Source organism: Armigeres subalbatus, chromosome 1 (assembly GCF_024139115.2).
Source record: "Armigeres subalbatus isolate Guangzhou_Male chromosome 1, GZ_Asu_2, whole genome shotgun sequence".
Lineage (NCBI taxonomy): Eukaryota > Metazoa > Arthropoda > Insecta > Diptera > Culicidae > Armigeres > Armigeres subalbatus.
The window spans coordinates 103,399,904-103,414,651 of record NC_085139.1 but is presented as its reverse complement, the minus strand read 5'-3'; the positions used below and the strand labels follow the sequence as shown (position 1 = coordinate 103,414,651).

Sequence of the window (14,748 nt, the reverse complement as noted above, 5' to 3'; positions counted from 1 at the left end):
TAAATCATGCGATTGGCTCAATGGCTGAGCGTACCATCATGTACCACTGCATTGTTCGGAAGAACACATCACTGCATCAAGAAGTCGTATCAATCGATAGAATTATTCGATTTGAATAAATATTATCGCATCCCCATTAGCACTGATTTCCCTTTTCTTCGACTCTAAGATTTTTTATTTTTCTAAAAATATTCTTTAACGTATCTCAATCTTACTACACAGGTGACTACCGCATCGGTCTGAAGTTCAATGATCGCCATATTCCGGACTCGCCGTTCAAGGTATACGTGGCGCCAGCCATGGGCGAAGCCCATAAGTTGGAAATCGCCCAGTTCCCAAGTGGCCCAGTGCAAGCTGACAAACCCGCGCAGTTCATGGTGCGGAAGAACGGTGCCAAGGGAGATCTAGATGCTAAGGTAGGTTCTAAAAATGCCTTTTTGAGTGAACCAATAAATCACAAGTATCTTTCCCGAAATAAAGGTTGTTGCCCCGTCGAACAACGAGGACGATTGCTTCATCCAGCTGATCGACCAGGACCAATACTCGGTACGATTCTATCCCCGCGAAAACGGAATCCACGCCATCCACGTGAAGTTCAACGGAGTGCACATTCCCGGATCGCCGTACCGCATCAAGGTCGGCAAGGACGATGTCGACCCGGCGGCGGTGCACGCTTCCGGTAAGGGTCTGGGCGATGTCAAGACCGGCGAGAAAACCGACCTCATCATCGATACCTGCAACGCTGGCGCTGGAACCATGGCCGTAACCATCGATGGACCCTCGAAGGTAGCAATGGACTGTACCGAGGTCGAGGAAGGCTACAAAGTGCGATACACGCCGCTGCTAGCGGGCCACTACTACATGACCATCAAGTACAACCAGATGCACATCGTCGGATCGCCGTTCAAGATCAACTGCACAGGTTAGTAGCGGGAATGATTTTACACGAATGAATTAGAATTCATGAGTTGATTGCATGTCAATCCATTTCAGGTGAAAAACTAGCGGAAGAAGGAGGTCAGGAAACGTCTTCGGTCGTAGTGGAAACGGTAGCCAAGGTATCGAAGGGCGGCAACCGAGCCGGAGTCATCCTACCCATTTTCAAATCGGACGCAACCAAAATCCAATCCAAGGGCATGGGACTTAAGAAGGCATACCTAGGCAAACAGAACCAGTTCACGTTGAACGCTGGAGATGCAGGTGAGTATCATTTTGATCCAGATTTTGAAACGATCCAGCAAGTACTGATTCTACATTTTTGCTATGACGCGACGATAAAAAAAATTGACTGTATTTAATAATAACGAAGTGCTTATAATGTGTGATATTTCCATTCCAAGAATTACACAATATACGTTTGTACTCTTTGATAATCAACTTTATTATGACATTAAATTTTGTTCTTATACCATAGACAACAACAGTACAGATGACGTACTCGATAATAACACTCATAAATAATTATACACACGTCCTTTACTGACCAGTTCACCAACTTTTCTATTCTCCTCTGCAACAGGAAACAACATCCTATTCGTGGGTATCTACGGACCAAAGGGCCCCTGCGATGAAGTGTTCATCAAGCACACCGGCCGCAACCAGTACCAGGTAAACTATTTGGTCCGCGAGCGTGGCGACTACATTCTGCTGGTGAAATGGGGCGACGACCATATTCCCGGTTCCCCCTTCAAAGTCGAAGTGTAATCCTCCCACTCTGGTCACACCGGAGCAACGTCATCGCCAACGCCACGCCATCGTCATCGTCGTCCTTCCCCAGCCCCTGTCACCATTTCAGAGAAATGCGTCGTTGTGTGTGCGCGCGTTATTAGTGCCTTTTCCCACAAAACACCACTTTAAACACTTTTACTTTTTAGGAAAAACCTTACCGAGATCGGTTGAGATCTCGGTATCCGCCATTTTTTTATAAATCTCGGTTGAAAGCCAACCACTTTTAACTACATACTTAGGTCAAACCGTACGAGAGGGCCAGTCAGTTTCATTTTAAGGTTCTCCACACTTGGGACAAGAAAAGTACATTACGTTTTGTTCACGAAAGACATGATCGAAACACAGAACCAACATCTCAACGTGCTGCATTCGACCAACACTCGGTGCACTAATACTTGTTTTTAGATAGGGAAGTTCACAACCAGGCGGGACCTATTACAGAGTTGTAACAGTCCGGCAAAACTACTACTTTACAAGAAAAAAAAAACAGTTTTCTCAGACAAACTAGCACGGGCCACCAATTAACGATACGAGACAAAGACAGATACGCCTTTGAACACCCCAATCAAATGAGATCGTAAAATTCATACGCAGCTAAACGACAGCAGGAAGCAAAGCGAGAAAGAAAGAGTAAACATATTAATGTTATTCTAGTTATTATTATCAATTTACGATAATGTTCGATTAAGTTTATTTTTCCATGTCTTTTTATGATTTTATTTCATTGTTCTCGATTGTTTTAAGTACAGCATCACTATTATTTTCGCATGTCCATATCTTTTAATGTTTACATTTTGTCTCAAAAAATCTGTTCCCATATATTTTATCTATATGTTTACTTTACGTTGAATCATGTTTAAGAGCCAAGAAAGAAGAAATAGTAGATATCATCATTATTTATTATTTCTTTCGAAAGAAAATCATTTTAAAAAATATCGAATAAACGTTTAATAATAGTTATTGTCGCTCTAGTAATCGAATGGAAAGCTTGAGAAATTCTTAAATACGTTCCACTGTACAAATACAACGAACTATTTCATGAGAACAATAATTAAAAATTAGCTCCAGTACCCTGAATGTCAATGAAATGCATTGAAGAGTAAATCAAAATCCCATTTATGACTTCTTCGTTACGTTGAGATATAGATACTCTGTAGTAGTGTGTAACGGCAATATTCTGGCAGCGCGGCCGGGTGATACTGTCCTGAAACGGCGAGTGGGCTAATGCCTAGGCTGTCTTCCGTCCCATAAAATCGTGACGAGCCTTGTAGCACGCCGTCCAATCCTGCTACCCAGTTTTGTCAACTGGGTGAGCGTAGGCTCATATTATAATTCCTGACTAGCGCTGATCTGGCTCTGAACACGCAAGTGTTAACCCTTGCATAGCCTTCCTGCTACCTCGGTAAGCATAGAAAACCATGATATCACAAAGGCGACTACTTCAGTGGGATTCGACGACCCAATCGCTATGAAGTCTCCAGGGGTCTCCAGTAGCCTTGCGAGCAAAGGCGAAGGATTGCCAATCCGGAGATGGCGAGTTCGATTCTCGGTCCGGTCTAGCATTTTTTCGGGTTGAAAATTTTCTCGACACCCTGGGCATAGTGTATTCATTGTACTTTCCACACAAAATACATACTCATGCAATGGCGGGCATAGAAAAGCTTTCAATTAATAACTGAGGAAATGCTAATAGAATACTAAGTTGAAAAGCAGGCCAAGTTCCAACTGGAATGTAGAGCCATTGAAGAAGAAGAAGAAGATCGCTATGAAGTCTCATCACTGCAAAAAATCAAGTGAAACAGGTGGAGCGTCCGACACAAGGTGAATCCTTTTGCCAGAAGAAGCGACCTCCATCGGTCGCCCCATATGAGGGCAGGGCCCCGGGTAGGCGTCAGAGAGGAGCGTGGTCTGGTAGAGGAAGCACAAGTCAAAATCAAAATGGATGGCGTCACTATGACCAAGATCATGAACGTGGCTATGACCAGCCACCAGGAAGGCGGAGGCTAGAAAATGGAGCTGATCACGACCATCTCGGACGTGATCATGTTCTTTCTGGATAACCACGGGAAATACAACAAGGATCTTAAGAGGTCTGTGATGACCTTCTGCAACATCGCTGTGGAGGCAAAGCAGGGACCTCCTTACGCATCTCCTTTGGACAACTCTTTCGTATGGCGGCGTGCATGGTTTGCTCGTTTCGAGTCGTGGTGCGCAATGCCACCCCAGGAATGGATGTCCCTGCTGGAGGCCGACACCCTGTAAGGAAGCGGAACGAAAGATCTCCCTACTTACTGAGGAGAAGGAATTGTCAGACAGCTAGGCTACGGAGGCCGAATTGAAAAACAGCTGGCGGGGCGCCAGACTTCAGAACTCCGAAGACGCATGGCCATCATCGGTGAAACTCCTAAGCTCAGTAAGGTCGGGTTGTGTTACCGACGATAACAATTATGACCGATTTGTTGGTGGGGGCGATAATTGTATACGCCACCACTGCGATATTAATGTCGTATTGATAGAGAAATAAATACAGAACTTTCGATTCAGTGTAGAATCTTCAACCGCGTTGCAATAAAAGTTGTATTCAAATCGAGCTCCGTGCGTTTGTATTTTTTCTTCCCTCGTTGCGCGATTTCCCGTAGTTCCGTGTCTTTTCGGATATTTTCCGCTGTGCAAACCTGGTGGTCGACGGTTTTCCCACAGGTTATGGCCCCAGGAGAGGTCGAAGAAAAGAAAAGTGCGATTTTTCTGCAGAGGGTGTGATTTTGGCAAGTGAACAATTCGGCTTGTTTTTTCGGTGTGAGGAAGCGGAGCGCCAGTTGTGTCGGTGGCGTCAGCATAGTTAACAGCGACGGAGCGGGGGTTTCGATGCTCGTCTGTGTGCGTGTGTCGCTCAGTAGCAGAACAAAAGTGCAACTGCTATATTGCAGTATTAATCTGTATTTGGTTGATCGAGGTTAGGAGATAGACGTTTTTTTGGTTGCGCGTGTGAAAACAAAAATATTCGTGGTTGATTCGATTCAAATCGAAAATGGCTGAGAAACAAGTGTTATTTCCGCGACTCAACAACCAAAATTACTCCACCTGGCAACTGCGCATGGAAATGCTGTTGAAACGGGACGAATTGTGGAGCGTTGTGAACGATCCGCCGCCGGTACGGGTCACCGCCGCTTGGACAACAGCAGATCAGAAGGCATTGGCGACAATTGTGTTATTGTGTGAAGATAATCAACTAAATTTAATTAAAAACGCTGGATCGTCTAAGGATGCGTGGGCCGATTTAAAGAAGTTCCACATCAAAGCGACAATGACATCCCGTGTGTCGCTGCTTCGGAGGATCTGCAGCCTAAATATGATGGAAGGAGGGAATGTGGAAAAGCATCTCTTCGAGCTTGAAGAGTTGTTTGATCGGTTGGAGAGCGCTGGTCAGAAGCTGGAATCTGCATTGAAAGTGGCGATGATCTATCGCAGCCTTGCAGAATCATACGGTGCACTGGTGGCGGCGATGGAAAGCCGTCCGGACGCAGATCAAACCATCGAATTCGTCAAGCAGAAGCTCATTGACGAGTATTTGCGTCGGTTGGAACGTTCGGGTGAATCTGGCGAAAAAGTGATGAAGCTCCAGCGGAAAGGACGGAAAGAGAAAACTTGCTACGGTTGTGGCAAACCCGGTCATTTCCGTCGTGACTGTCGATTGCTGCAGCAGGAAACGAAGAAAGAAGACGCCAAAAGTGACAAAAAGAAAAGTGCGCGTAAAGCCAAACAGGCTGTCGAAACAGAAAGCCCGATTTGCTTTACTATCGGAAGCAATCGGAGCAGTGGTTCGTGGTATGTTGACAGTGGCTGTTCAAGCCACATGACAAATAAGAAAGAGTTTTTCCGGAAACTGAATGACAAGGTGAAAATTGACGTTGTGCTGGCTGATGGAGCTATAACAAGATCGGCTGGAATTGGTGAAGGCGTGGTGAAGTGTGTTGACAATGACGGTCGCGTGAGAGACATCACCTTCACAGACGTGTTGTACATGCCAAACTTGGACAGTAGTTTGTTATCAGTGCGGAAGATAACGCAAAAGGGTTTGAAGGTGGATTTTAGTGCGTCGAAGTGCACAGTGAGTAATGCGGAAGGAAAAGTGGTTGCAGTAGCAGTGTTGAATGGAAATTTGTACGAGCTCAGAGTGGCACAGGATGCTCGACTCAGCAAGGAGGCTCGGCATTCCGAAAGCTGTCAGCACACCTGGCACAGGCGGTTCGGTCACCGAGATTTGGCAGTGTTGCAACGCATCGAGAAAGAGGAGCTCAGCGATGGTTTCCAGGTGAAGGACTGTGGAATTAGGCAAGTCTGTGAGCACTGCCTGCAAGGTAAATTTTCTCGTATCCCTTTTCCCAAGATGACCAGTAATAGATCAAACCGTATTTTGGACCTGGTGCACACAGATGTGTGCGGTCCGATGAAACGTGTCACACCCGGGGGCTGTCGCTACTCAATATGGTGAAAGAAAGGTGAGGAAATCATTTTGCGTATTACACAGCAATTTGCATGTAGTAGTGCGTCGTTTCCATTGCTTCTTAGCAACCCCTTAGTCACATGACGACGGCCTACGTCACAGAGGTTGTTATTAATTTTTCTTCAACTTCTCCTCCTGGCGTCAACGCGGCGTATCGTCGTATCTAGGAGTAACAAGTATTTTGTTATTCTAACAATAACAAGAAAAAATATTTCGTGGTAAGCATAGTTATTGAGTTATTTCAGGCTATTTCGGATATTTGAAGATGAATATTTTAGGACATCGAGCGCCCTGTGATTTTACCGTAACATTGCCAAAAAATCAGTGTGGTAATATAACAGCAGAGTGCAGTTATCAGCCTTGCTTTTCCAATCCTCTATACTACGCGGAGCATGAAAGAAGTGCTTTTCGAAAATAGATATTCGGATAATTCAAATCTAAAGTTATTATTCTTTCGTGTTGTAATATTATTCTTGCTAAAGCTGCACTTATTTTTTCTATAAAATATATTTTTGTTTAGTTAGTAGCAAAGAATATTGAAAAAAGAAGTTTTCTTGTGCTTGGTCCATGAAATTGAAACCGTGTGACGTCACTCACTTCCCCTCAAATTTTGTTTATGTTTTTCGCATTACTAATACTATCAAGCCTCCACTTCCTCCACACCTTCCTTTTACCATATTGGTCGCTACTTGATGACCCTAATCGACGATTACAGTCGCTATACTGTAGTCTGTCTGCTGAGACAGAAATCCGAAGCGGCCGGGTGCATCAAAAGGTTCGTGGCACACGTGAGGACAAAGTTCGGAAGAGCACCTTGTATTATTAGATCAGACGGTGGAGGCGAATATGTAAATCAGGAGCTGAAGGATTACTATGCCTCAGAGGGAATTCAAGCTCAGTACACGGCTGCCTACTCCCCGCAGCAGAATGGAGTGGCGGAGCGGAAGAACCGCAGTCTCCAGGAAATGGCAACGTGCATGTTGCTCGACGCTGGCCTCGACAAACAATACTGGGGTGAGGCGGTCATGGCTGCGGGCTACATTCAAAATCGTCTTCCGTCGCGGTCTGTTGACAAAACGCCGTTCGAGCTGTGGTTCGGAAGGAGACCATCGCTGAGGCATTTTCGGGTGTTTGGGAGTGTTGCCTACGTCCACATTCCAGACGTCAAACGTGGAAAGTTGGATGCGAAGGCTCAGAAACTGTTATTCGTCGGCTATTGTGAAAATCGCAAGGCTTATAGATTTCTCGATCTCGAGACCAACAGGATTACTATAAGCCGAGATGTTCGATTTGTGGAGCAGCATGTCGGATCCACAAAGGTGGATCGTTCGGGCGATGGACAGAGTGAAGAATGTGTGGCGCTCGACTGGGGAAACAACCAAGCGGAGGTTCAAGAGGATCAAGTAGAGATACAGCAGGTTCAGGAGGAGCTTCAGGAGTCTGACGAAGAGTTTTTCGGTTGGGATACCGAGGAACAAGTTCCTGTCGACCAAGAAGTTCAAGAACAGAGCCAGAGACCTATTCGGGCTTCGAGAGGTGTGCTCCCGGAGCATCTGCGAGATTATGTGGTAGACGTTGCAATGGCTGTCGAACAAGAACCTATAAGTTATGAAGTTGCGGTGGCGGGTTCCGAGCAACGGTTGTGGAAGTCAGCTATGAAGGAGGAATATGATACGCTTATTCAGAACGGGACTTGGAAACTTGTGAGACTGCCCGCCGGGAGAGAGCGCCCATAGGCTGTAAGTGGGTATTTAAACGCAAGGAAGACAGCAATGGCAATGTAGCCCGATATAAAGCTCGCCTAGTGGCACAGGGGTTCTCACAACGCCCTGGTGTAGACTATGATACTGTTTTCGCGCCAGTTGCATCTCTGAATACTCTACGCGTTCTGCTTACTGTAGCAGGGTATCATCGAATGAACGTACATCATATTGATGTGAAGTCAGCGTACCTCAACGGGCAGCTAAGAGAAGACATATACATGCAGCAGCCCAAAGGTTTTGTACAAGTCGGCAAGGAGAAACTAGTCTGCAAGTTGGAAAGAAGTCTTTACGGATTAAAGCAGGCCGCGAAAGTGTGGAATGAAACCATAAACGCCATATTGGAAGAATTGGGGTTTGAACAGTCCCAGGCAGACCCGTGTCTGTATGTAAAAACCTTGCGAAGAGGCGTTCAAGTTTATTTGATAATATATGTTGATGATATGCTCATTGCAAGCACCGATGTTGACGAAATGAAGCGAATCGAGGAAGAGTTGTCGAAAAGGATGAAGATTTCATCGCTTGGAGAAATTTCATATTTTTTGGGTATACGAGTTACCAGAGACGACGAAGGATTCTATAATCTAGACCAGGAAGTGTATGTGAAGAAGGTTGCGAACCGATATTGGCTAAGCGAAGCGAAGGGATCCAAGCTGCCGTTGAATGTTGGTTATTACCAAAGTCGCAAAGATAGTAAAAGTTTGCCGGACAACAAGCGCTACCATAGCTTAGTTGGGGCGCTGTTGTACGTTTCTGTGAACACTCGTCCGGATATCTCAGCTAGTGTTGCAATCTTGGGAAGGTGCGTGAGCAATCCGCTAGAAGTTGATTGGGCAGAGCTGAAACGCGTTGTTAAATACCTGTTGAGTACAAGTCACTACAAGCTGAAATTGTCGTCGAATAGAGCGAAACCAGTCAGTCTAATTGGATACTGTGATGCAGATTGGGCTAGCGATAGCTCAGACCGAAAATCAAATACAGGGTACATCTACCAAATCGGGTATGCGACGGTATGCTGGGCAAGCCGAAAACAAGCGAACGTTTTCCTATCGAGCATGGAATCTGAATACATCGCGCTGTCTGAAGCTTGCAAGGAGGTTGTTTGGTTGCGGCGGCTGTTAGGGGAATTGGATGCAAAACAGCGTGATGCGACTATTATCTACGAGGACAATACCAGTTGCATCAGTTTCGTAGAAGTCGACCGCCAATCGAGATTGTCCAAGCACATCGACACGAGAATGCATTACACAAAGGATTTGGTTAAAAAGGGTGTTATCTCGCTGAAGTACTGTGCGACGGAGTCTATGGTTGCGGACGTTCTAACCAAGCCTGTCGGAAGCGTGAAGCAGAAACGATTTGCAGCTGCAATGGGGTTGACAAAGGAGGCGGATCGGGCCGCAGATGGTGTGTAGTTTCAATATCGAGGAGGAGTGTTGGTGGGGGCGATAATTGTATACGCCACCACTGCGATATTAATGTCGTATTGATAGAGAAATAAATACAGAACTTTCGATTCAGTGTAGAATCTTCAACCGCGTTGCAATAAAAGTTGTATTCAAATCGAGCTCCGTGCGTTTGTATTTTTTCTTCCCTCGTTGCGCGATTTCCCGTAGTTCCGTGTCTTTTCGGATATTTTCCGCTGTGCAAACCTGGTGGTCGACGGTTTTCCCACACGATTTACATTATGTTTTGCACAGTACGGTACTTACTACTAACCGAACACTAATTATATATAATACTAGCTATATGCTGGCTATATGTATCCGGCTTTGCTCGGAATTGCCTGTTAAATTCGCAGTTTTTTCATAATCGAAAAATGAATAAACAACAAAAAGATATTTTAGTTACTAGATAAAGATTGTCGCTTCGGTTCCCTTTGTTCTGCTGTCCGAAACATGTGTGGTACATACCTGTCAAATCGTATGGATTTTCCTTCTTTGACATTTAGCTCCCCTATCCTCGCCAGCAAAAGATGTTCCGGACAGCGACGACAGCGACAATCTTTAGCTAGTAAATAACTAAAATATCTTTTAAACAACAGGTCAACAGGATAATTCAAGACAAAATTTTCTAAACGACTTATCTGCTTTTGTAATCAAAGATTCAAACGACGATTTGTCGAATCTGATAGCTCTTCCACGCAAACTAACACCATCAATAGGTAGGTGAAGGTTCCCGCTACCTGTTAATGGTGTTGGTTTGCGTGGGAGAGCTATCAGATTCGTCAAATCGTCGTTTGTATCTTTGTTTACAAAAGCAGATAAGGGGCCGTCCACAAAGTACGTCACGCCTCTAGGGGGGAGGGGGGGTTCAGAGCAGCGTGACGATCCATACAAAAATTTTAGAGGTTTATTACAAAAAGTGTGACAAAGGGGGGAGGGGGGGTCGAAAATCGCCGATTTTTGCGTGACGTACTTTATGGATCTTCCCTAAGTCGTTTTGAAAATTTTGTCTTGAATTGTGTTTTCTTATTGTTACTTCATCATTGATAAAAAGAGGCAGATTTTATTTGAAAACATTGACTGATTTTGAAAAGGGATCAAACCCAAAATCGCATTATTCCGGCCGGGCAAACGTCTATTTCTAAAGAAGGAAAAACATCCACCGACGTCTTATTCCGGGCAAACGTCTATTTATTTTTAAAGAAGGGATCACATTCACCATCCAGAAGGAAACCATGATTGGGCAAACCATGATTTCGATGAAGGGTTGAATTGATCGATAACTAAACAATACGGCAAATTTGGTTTAAATCGGTCCAGGGGTTCATAATTTACTCTGAATTGCTTATTTATTTAACAATACCTCTTTCTCCAAACCCCTCCCCCTTTCCCAAATTAGCTTCCCATATGATCGTATCCTCATAGCACCTCATCTTTATACATATCTTAAATAAATATAAATATAAATATTAAATATTAATTAATTAATTAATTAAATATAAATAAATATTAAATATAAATAAATAAAAATGAATTTCTGTCTGTCTGAACCTTATAGACTCGGAAACTACTGAACCGATTGGCTTGAAAATTTGTGTGCAGAGGCTTTTTGGGCCGGGGAAGGTTCTTAAGATGGTTCGAGACCCCTCCCCGCTTTGGAAAGGGGGGCTCCCATACAAATGAAACAGAAATTTCTGCATAACTCGAGAGCTAATCAGAGACTAAATCAATTTCAGGTGAAACGAAGTTCGTCGGGTCTGCTAGTAGTGAATATATATGTACAAAATTTGGTTGAAATCGGTCCTGGAAGTTGAAAGTTGCACAGAACGGTTCGTTTTCTAAACAAAACCCCTCCCAAAGCGCAGATTCCACCTTATTAGACCCCTGCGCGAAAATTATGAGCGTGAATATTTTTCCCGTGTCACACACACAAATGAATTGACACTGTTTATTTAATGAGAATAGATAGAAGGTGAGGAAGAAGACCAAATGCAAGCGTATTAGTGGATGATGAAAAATGTAAACAGCAAATGGTGACGTACATATTTGCACGGCTTCTTATGGGAGCTCGTTGGAATGTAGTAGTGAAAGCTTTTTCGCCATACACGAAAGGCACGCACACAATACCGTGGACCCCCGATAATTTGAACGGTACCTCATTCAAATTAACGGGGTTTATTTTTAATTTGAACTTCTGGTTACTCTATTTGCATCAGAAAAACTGGTTCCTGGCTGCTCTCTTTGCTGGTTTGTTTTGATTCTGCATTCCGTTTCACAATGTTCCATTTTTCTTTTCTTGATTCCACGTGTTAAATGACGTTTGAACCATTTTTAATTTGAACGATGTTCAAACGAACGGGGTTCAAATAAAAAAGTGTTCAGATTAAAAGCGGTCATATTACCGGGGGTCCACGGTATATGTATTTCCATACCTTAGTATTTATTTTCATTGCTGTTTATTGTTTATTTGAGTAAACAAAAACATGTGTGTTCGATAAATAACAACAACAAAAAACAATTACGAAGATAGTTTGAATGTATTGGTGTGCACGCTAAAAAATCGAAGCAAAACGAAATTGCGCCAGAGTCTAAAAATTGATGCAACGGGCAATAGTTTGTACTGCAATATTTTTTTTGCGTGCAGAGTGTACACTCTGATTAAATATTTCCGTGTGCCGTTGCCGTGTGCCCTTTAGAAACAGTGGGCTTTATTCATATCGTGCCGCTATAACAAATCTGGCGTCTGTCATAATAAAAAACAAAAACACCATCAGTTCAGTTTGTGTTTGACGCGGACGACCAACATGTGCTGTGCGAATTTGTATTTTTACAAATTTCTATGGAAGTGTTACGTTTAAATTAACTAGTAAATGAATTATCCGGGTGCTGAATAATTACTTGGTAATTGCGCAGTTACAATCGGTGAATCAAAATGTCGAGCTGGAAGAAAGCGGCAAAGTCAAATCAAAAAGTGCACCGTGAGCGGGCCCAACCAGCTTCCCGCACTCATCTCGGCATCCTCGAAAAGAAGCAGGACTACAAGAAACGCGCCAACGATCGCCACAAAAAAGATGCCACGCTCAAATTGCTCCGTAAGCGGGCACTGACTCGTAATCCGGACGAATTCTACCACCACATGATCAATTCGAAGGTGGAATCGGGCGAACATCACGAGTTGGGAAAACAGGATGAACATTCTCCGGCGCAGATACGTTTGATGCAGACGCAGGATCTTAAGTACATCAACATGAAGCGAACGATGGAGGCCAACAAGATTCAACGATTGCAGGGAAGATTGCACATGACTGAAGTGGCTAATCGGACCGAGAACAAGCACATATTTTTCGTGGACGATGAAGAGGAGGCCAAGGGGCTTGACGTAGCCGAACGGCTTCAGACGCACCCGAGTTTGCTAGGCAGAAAATCTAACCGGCCGAGGCTGGATCAACTGAACAATTTGGTTCTTGGCGTTCAAGATGAAGCGGTAAGGGAGACTTGGAGATGTGTCTTTCAGATTTAATATCCATCGCATGTTTTTCTTTGCAATATTTTAGACCATTGTGGCTATGAACCAGGAGCGTGAGAAATCTTACAAAGAACTGCAACGCCGACTAGAGCGAGAGAAAGAGCTTACCATTGTGCAGCAGAAACTGGAACTGAAGCGTGCTCTCCAGGAAAAGCGATCACGAAAACCGAAACGGGTGGCCAAGGGTACAAAGGATCAAGCACCAATCTACAAGTTTAAATATGAAAGAAAGCGGTGAATTAAAGCTTAGGATTGTTAATAAATTCGTGAAACTTTGAATTTTGATTGTTGGAGAAAGTTACAACCATAAACACAACAAATGTGCATTCTAAGATATTTAAATACTTCCCGAAAAATATGATAATATGTTGATATGTTGAGAGACTATGACTCTATGAATATTACTTAATGACTCACAATTAGCGGTCGTATTTAGTATATTGCAGCTTGTATCGGGAAAACATGTTTAATGCTAACAGCGACATTAGCACCAGCACCACTAGGTCATCCTCTATCTCTGCTACCTCCCACTATGTACTTTGTCTTGGTAGAGTTAATGGTTAAGCCTATCCTCGCCGTTTCCCTCTTCAGTGGGACAAAAGCCTCCACTACTGCTCTGCGATCGATTCCAATAAGGTCGATGTCGTCCGCAAAGCCCAGGAGCATATGCGACCGTGTGATGATAGTGCCGTTCCTCTGCACGCCAGATCTCCTAATAGCGCCTTCGAGTGCAATGTTGAACAATAAATTCGAAAGTGCATCACCCTGCTTCAATCCGTCTAAGGTCACAAACGTGGTTGACACTTCGTCTGCAATCCGAATACTTGTTTTCGAGCCATCCAGCGTTGCACGTATCAGTCTAATCAATTTCACCGGAAAACCATGTTCGGACATTATCTGCCACAGCTCGTTTTCTTCACTGATTCGTACGCTGCTTTGAAATCAATGAACAGATGGTGAGTCTACAAGTCGTACTTCCGAAATTTATCAATGATCATCCGCATCATCGTTGATCAGCCCTCACGAAAACCTGCCTGGTATTCGCCGACGAAGTACTCCTGAAGCGGTCTCAGTCTGAACAGGATTTTGTACGCCCTCTGTAATTGGCACACTCTAGTCTGTGCCCTTTCTTATAGATTGGGCATATGAGACCATCCAACCAGCCGGCAGGCAGTTCGTTATCCTCCCATATTTTCTGGACAATGTGGTGGATTGATTGATGCAGCTGCTCACTTCCGTGTATAAGAAGCTCGACCAGGATCTCGTCCTTCCCAGCAGCTTTACTGTTGACAATTGCGTAAAACCTTCGCATATCGTTTCTATCCATGTTCTCCTGCGCTTCAGCTATCACACTCTCTTCGTGTTGCCTTTTTTTTCTGCGGTGAATTTGTTTCTCTTCTGCCCTTGCTACACTGTACCGCTCTCTGTTGAAACGGGTACGAGCCACTAGCATTCGACTCCTTGCAACATTTTTCTCGTCCATCACTCGCTGGCACTCCTCATCAAACCAACCATTTCGTTGGCCTCGCTGTGCAGTGCCTAACACTACCTGCGCTGTTCCCACAATCTGTTGACGTCGCCAGATTCGGTGGCATCTCCTATCCGCTCGTCCAGCTTCTGGTGGTACTGTTCAGCAACTCCTTCAACTGACAAGCGTTGGATATTGAAACGTATCGTTCTGTTGATTCGTGAATTCGAGACGCTGGAAAGTCGCGCCCGAATTTTTGCAACTACAGAGTCGATGTTCGGACCTCTGAAGAACCTTACATGTATAGCATCCGAGAAATG

General features: G+C 44.3%; 2 protein-coding genes across 13 annotated transcripts in view; both read left to right on the top strand.

Moving 5' to 3' along the window:
* The window catches only part of LOC134203753 (filamin-A), a 352,847-nt gene extending 350,163 nt beyond the window's left edge, over positions 1-2,684 (top strand). For all 12 annotated transcript variants that reach the window (XM_062678633.1, XM_062678643.1, XM_062678623.1 and 9 more), the window contains 4 exons: positions 223-416; positions 481-922; positions 994-1,200; positions 1,520-2,684. In XM_062678633.1, the coding sequence (XP_062534617.1) occupies positions 223-416; positions 481-922; positions 994-1,200; positions 1,520-1,704 (1,028 nt within the window). In that variant the 3' untranslated portion in view covers positions 1,705-2,684. The remainder of the gene's footprint in view (positions 1-222; positions 417-480; positions 923-993; positions 1,201-1,519) is intronic.
* Positions 2,685-12,207: 9,523 nt separating this feature from the next.
* LOC134203507 (probable U3 small nucleolar RNA-associated protein 11) lies at positions 12,208-13,224 on the top strand. The gene is made up of 2 exons (XM_062678390.1): positions 12,208-12,918; positions 12,989-13,224. Exons 1-2 carry the CDS (start codon positions 12,367-12,369, stop codon positions 13,196-13,198), a joined length of 762 nt encoding a protein of 253 aa, XP_062534374.1. The 5' UTR covers positions 12,208-12,366; the 3' UTR covers positions 13,199-13,224.
* Positions 13,225-14,748: the final 1,524 nt, after the last annotated feature.